This window comes from Lactuca sativa, chromosome 3, assembly GCF_002870075.4.
Source record: "Lactuca sativa cultivar Salinas chromosome 3, Lsat_Salinas_v11, whole genome shotgun sequence".
In the NCBI taxonomy this organism is placed as follows: Eukaryota; Viridiplantae; Streptophyta; class Magnoliopsida; order Asterales; family Asteraceae; genus Lactuca; species Lactuca sativa.
This window is the reverse complement of record NC_056625.2, coordinates 133,431,909-133,438,357: the sequence shown is the minus strand read 5'-3', so window position 1 is coordinate 133,438,357 and position 6,449 is coordinate 133,431,909. Positions and strand designations below refer to the sequence as shown.

General features: G+C 34.7%; 1 protein-coding gene across 1 annotated transcript; it reads right to left on the bottom strand.

The window, feature by feature from the left end:
• Nucleotides 1-5,638: 5,638 nt before the first annotated feature.
• On the bottom strand, nt 5,639-6,076 carry LOC111903126 (uncharacterized). Its single transcript, XM_023898913.1, has one exon. The coding sequence runs from the start codon at nt 6,074-6,076 to the stop codon at nt 5,639-5,641; it is 438 nt and encodes a 145-aa protein (XP_023754681.1).
• Between the last annotated feature and the right edge of the window lie 373 nt (nt 6,077-6,449).

Below are 6,449 nucleotides of genomic sequence, written 5' to 3'. Positions count from 1 at the left end.
ACAATGTTTTAGATGATTGTCTTTGTGATAATTGTCTATGATTGCTACTACCTTATGTGTCTTATGTGCCGGTATGATATGTTATATGCGATAGTGATCGTAGGAGGGGAATAGTCCATCGATTCGGTTGATAGGACCGAAGGGTAGGTCAGACACCCCAGATATGCCTGCCAGCTTGATTATGATATGTTATTATGTGATAGTGGTAGGGGTGAAACAGTCCCCATGGCCGGTTGAGATTGACCGGTGGGTAGGCAGGCACCCCAGAATGGCCTGACACGGGTAGCTCAGCACCCCATAATGGCTTGACATGGGTAGGTCAGCACCCCAGAATGGTTTAACATGGGTAGGCCGCACACCCCAGAATTGCCCGATAGTATGTATGATTGTATGATATGTGGTATGATGGGGGAACTCGCTAAGCTTTGTGCTTATGGTTTTCAGTTTTGGTTTTAAGTACCTCTTCGTCGAACGAGAAGGAGCCGATAGGGTAGCAGCACATCGCACACACATGATTCCACATTTGATATTTTTGGAATTGTACTATGACATTATTACTATTTGATGATATGGTTTTGAGACATGTAACTATGGTTTATGAATTCATATGATATCAATAATGTTTTCCTTAAACAAATTTTATAAGCATTATAATTAAAAAAAAATTGGTCTCGAATACATGATATGAACTTGGTCTCATGCATATCAATGATCCAACATGTAAGATTGCATGGCCCCAAACAGAAATAGGAAGTTTGGTTCTCATTATCAATGGTCTAACTATTAGCTAAACCATTTTGTGTGTGTACATGAGCAAGTGGATGTTCAACAACAATTCATAAAGACATACAATAGTCATTAAATGATTGTGAAGTAAATTCACTAGCATTATCAAGTCTCACTCTCTTGATAGTATAATCAGGGAAATGTGCCCTTAATTTAATAATTTGAGCAAGAAACTTTGCAAATGCCACATTACGAGTTGATAATAGGAAAACATGAGACCATTTGCTGGATGCATCTATATGGACCATAAAGTATCTAAATGGGCCAGATGGTGGATGAATTGGTCCATATATATCACCTTGAATTCTTTCTAGAAATCTCGTGACTCCCTTTCAACTTTCATTGGGGAATGTTTTATAATTAACTTTCCAAGAGAACAAGATGTACATGGTCTTATGCTACTGGATTGAGGGAACTTCTGGTCCTTCAATGGGTGACCATGTGTATTCTCAATTATCCTTCACATCATTGTTAATCCTGGGTGGCCTAACCTATCATGCCATAAACTGAATGTCCCAAGATCACAATGTTTTTTTACTACCATATTTGATTCAATCATATGTGTATATGTATAATGCAAAAAAGAATCAAGTGTTGGTAGTTTTTCAAGCACATGATTTTTGTCTATAATATACATATATTTCTTATTTTCAACAATTACAGTTTTTGTGTCATATCCTTTGAAATATATGTCATTGAAACTTAGTAAGTTTCTATTAGACTTTAGAGAAAATAGGGAATTTTCTTTACAAAACCTTGTACCATTTGGTAATATAAATTGGGCTTTCCCAGTTCCATCTATCAAGTCTGCATGACCTGATATTGTATGTAGGATTGTTTTTGTTGGTACTAATTTTGAAAAATATTTCTTTGTTTTCAAAATAGTATGCATACTACCACTATCTACTATACAAAGATCTCCAACCTTTTCTTGTTGTTGTGCTCCAGTTGGACTCATATTAAACTTCACATATGAAAGAAATAATAAGCCAATAAACATAATCACAATAATTATTATAAATAAACTTCATTTATTATACGAAATACATTACATGAAAAACAAAGGAAGGAAAAACAGGTTTACAAGAACAATAACATAAATTTTTAGTTTATGTCTTCCATGTCACTGCAGAAATCAACAACAGTTAGTGGAGTGCATTCAACATTGTCACACCCCAAAACCAAGAACGGCGGAAACATTCTGGGGCGGAGGACGTCATGTACAGTATCACAACAATGAAAAGTAGTAAACAAGCAACAACATCATCCATTGCATTAATAATAGAATTATTATACAAGTATGTTCTATCAAATTTTGATAAACACTAAATCATAAATCAAAATGCGAGATGAGTCTTGAACAAGCTCCATCTTCCTTTCTCCTTGCATCGGTACCTGTCTATGATGACCTGAGGATACAAGTAATTTTGAAAGCGAGTATCAGCTTTGAAGCTGGTGAGATCATAAGTATTTTAGTGTCTTAATTTGTATGTAAGAATTTGTAAGTAATTGAATTGTAAGTATTGAAAATGTATATGAACTGTAAGTATGAAAATGTTTGTAAAACAACTGTAAACGTTTGAAAAACCCTAGAAATCCCTATGATTCCTACTATTATAAAGGGAGCCTTCTACCAAGACTTGACTGATCTCTATGTAGTCTTCTACCAAGACTTAACTGTTCTATATGTTCGTCTCTTGTAAAAGTGTGTAATTTTCCCAAGTGTAACTATCATTATCAAAATATAGTTTTTTTACATTTATAGTTTAAGTGAAAATATCACTAAATATGTGTACATGGAAAATTAATGTAGTACTAAATCGTAGCGCTATAAGAACTACTGCTGTACTAATTACCTTAAACCGGATTTATATTAAGGCATTATGTGATAAATTGTACCATACTATCGACTGATAACAACGACATACGAATGGTCGTAATAACGGAATGACGTTTGGCACCCGCAGACCTGCAGGTCCGGCTATAGCTAGCAGCAAGGTGTAGGATAGTCAATCCAGTATAGATCTCTATGCAAACTAACGCTCTCCCTCCAAGAGACTCTGGCTACAACTCGGGTCATGACATTTAAGTCATGCTCCGATTTAAATCACAATAATTAACGTATTCTTGTATATGTAATGTAATGAACTGTTCTAGCTGTAATGTACGTGCTCTCTACCTAGCAAGTATAGTAATGTAATCATTCTAGTATAGTTGTATATGTTCTCTTCCTAGTATAGTTGTATATGTAATGTACTGTAATGTTCTAGAAAGTATTGACTCATGAATGAACTGACTCATTGTATGATATCGCGTTCTAGTAATTGTTCTAGTATCTTCCTAAACTACCCATATGGTAGTTTACTAGTAATCTAACTGGTACGTATGAACATGGATGTATACCCTTGCTACCCAAGGGCATGGGATGAACTGGAAGGACCTTTTATGACTATATATGTACACATGATATATAACTAATATTTAAACGACCTTCGGACGAGTACCCGATATCCCACCAGACCACATCTCAAGCGCGAAAAGGAAATAGGGTGGATAGCCTTCCTAAGTCTTTTAAACATTTCTTATATAACTATACATATAGAGGCATGCAATTTATAATATAAAAGCATAAATAAGTTTTGTAAAACCTTTGAACATAAATATTTTCTAAAAAAAGACTGACTTGATGTCAATCTATAAAACAATTTGATGGCATGGGTTTGATAAAACAGTTTAGTATAAAGAAACATTTGTTTGAAACACAATTGTAAATAAGTTTGAAATGTGATATACAGAGTAAAATATACAGTGTAATAAGGAGTTTAAAACATATAAAATGTTTATAAAAATCATTTGAAGGAAACTGTTTGGTAAAACGGCTAATGAGTAGCCAAATCATTTAAATGCTGTATATTAATCACATGTGATTGATGTAATAACTAGCATAATTCTACTTATTAATCACATGTGATTGATATAATAAGTAGCATGATTCTACTTGTATCCCCCCCCCCCATAAAACATTTAAAAATAGTTTAAAACATTAGTTAAGGGGTATGAACTCACCTGCAGTAAGTGACTGGAATTGAACGGACTGTTATTGTAAGGAAGGATCGGGCAAGTGCTCGGTGTCAAGTGAAGACTTTAGACACACAAAATGATCCTAATTACATATGAAGACATATGTATATAAATAATTAGTGATTAAAAACACTAATTATACAAGTATAAACATTTAAACGCAAGGAAAACACTTTTGGTCAAGTGCTAGGAGGCTAATGGGTTGCAACAAAGGAGTGCAATACCTCAAATGGGAGTTTAAGGTCTAATGACCATGTTCTTTGGAGTTTACGGCCCAGGGGAGTAAGCACTTTAGGGTACATGTCTAAAATCAAGTCTAAGCCTTAGGTAGTGTTTGTGGCATCAAAACACCCCTAACTAGAGTTTTCGGCCCATGTACCAATTGGCCATTTGTTTGCGGCCATGAACACCCCTAGGTGTTGGTATTTTGAGTGTTTTGGGTATTAGACACATCAAGGTAATGTGCTAGGCTAGTCTCTTGGCTAAATGAAGGCATTTTGGGCATTTTGGGCACTTAACATGGAGTTCACGGCCCAAGAAGTTCCTTGGCTGTGAACTCACTTTCCTCATTGTTTTGAAATGATTTTGGTGTCCTAAACATGAAATGAAGGCTTCTAGTTCTAGTTCTAAAGCTTTGAGGGTCATTGGAACCCTTTAGGACCTTAAAATGGAGTTTACTCCCCAAGTGTTCTTGGGTGGTAAACTCCCAAATCTTGGGTTATTAATCCGATTTCGATGTTTTCTAGTCGTATACACACTAACATACAAGTCTAAGGTAGTTACATGTCACGGGGAAGGACTAGGTAGCATTTAAGCCACTTTTTGGAGTTTACTCCCCAAGAACGTTCTTGGGCGGTAAACTCCCGAATCTTGCAGATTTGCTATGTAATTGGCGTTTCTAAACACAATCTAAGCTATATAAAATAACTAGATCGAAGTACTCACAACTTGGGATAAAAACCCGAAGATCCGTGAGAGAGAATTTTGGCTTTTCTCTAATTGGAATTCAACTAATGAACCAATTTGGTTCAGAATTCTATTTATAGTCCTGAGATATTTTTGGCAGAAAATATTTTTATTCCTGGAACGAATTCTAATGTCCTAGAGTATTGGAATAACAGTGTTGCACAAAACCCTAGTGCATCCACTCTCCTAATATCTCCTTAAGTGTAAAATCCTGAAAACTGCCAAACTTATACTCGAAATCTGAGTTTTCACTATAATTGTTCTACTTCTATTGGCTTCAAATGGTTTGTTCAGAATGGAAATTTCGGGTTGTCACAAACATTATCAATGAGGTTTTCTTCTTTTCCTTTTCCTTTAATGGACTCTTGATAAAGTTGCCAAAGATGTGTAGGTGTGCGACAGGTCCTTGACCAATGGCCTGTGCTACCACATTTATAACATGAACCATCAAATTTTTGTGATGTCCTAACATCATGCCTTGCCACTTTGGCCTTTTCTTGTGTATGGATATTGTTTCTTTGTAAAGATTTGTAATTATTCCTTTTCTGGACACGCCCACGATTATTCCCTTGTCCACGACCAAAATTATGGTTCTTAATATGGATTTGGTTTCGATTGAAATAGCTACGACCTCGTCCACATGTATTGTTTCGATAGCCATCAATATTTGTAGCATTTTCTTCAGGAAGTGCTACTAATCCCGTTGGACGAGATTCATGGTTTTCATCAAGAGCTCATTGTTTTGCTCTGAAACAAGCAGGCATACATTTAGTTCATAATATTTTGTGAACTTTTACAACCGATATTATTGCATTAAGGTAATGTTTGTTGCATGAAACGTGGAGCAAGTTTTCTTCAACATATCTTCATCAATAACTTCTTGTCCATAATACTTGAGTTGTGCACATATTCTGAACAAAGCTGAGTTGTATTCATTTACTTTATTGAAGTCTTGAAACCTTAGTGTTCTCCATTTATCTCTAGCATTTGGAAGTATAACTTCCTTTTGATGATCAAATCTTTTTTTCAAGAGATTCCAAAGAATACTTGGATCAGTAATATCAAGATATTCAAAGGAAAACTTGTGCTTTCGCCTTGTCTTGTGCAAACAATTATTAAATTCATATATATCATTTGAGATTCCCATGGACTCAAGATGCATTTTTACATCTATCATCTGTGTCACATAGTCTTTCCCACTAACTTCAAGTGTTGCAAACTCGAGCTTTGCAATGTTGGACATATTGTAACTATAAATTTAAACAAAATAAGAAGATGAAAATTACAATCCATTTATTTCAATATTTATTGCACAAAACAGAAGCGGGAGAAGAATCATATCATACACGACTAAGAAAGGATAAAATAAATCAGGATAAAATACATCCGGTGTGAGATTGAAAAATAGGAAGCTAAGTGCTATATTCATTATAGTTGTGAGAATCACAACTGCATGAATCATTTTGATCTTGATAACCTTGAAAAGTAAGAGAATTTACTCTTTTTTGTGGTAGAAATAAATATGGTAGTGATGTTATTTATAGTAGAAAAATAGTCGTTGTTTTTGTTATTTATAACCATTGCATATATATATATATATATATATATATATATAT

Coding starts and splice junctions, on each gene's coding strand:
- LOC111903126 (XM_023898913.1), bottom strand. CDS start 6,076: ATGTCCAACATTGCAAAGCTCGAGTTTGCAACACTTGAAGTTAGTGGG.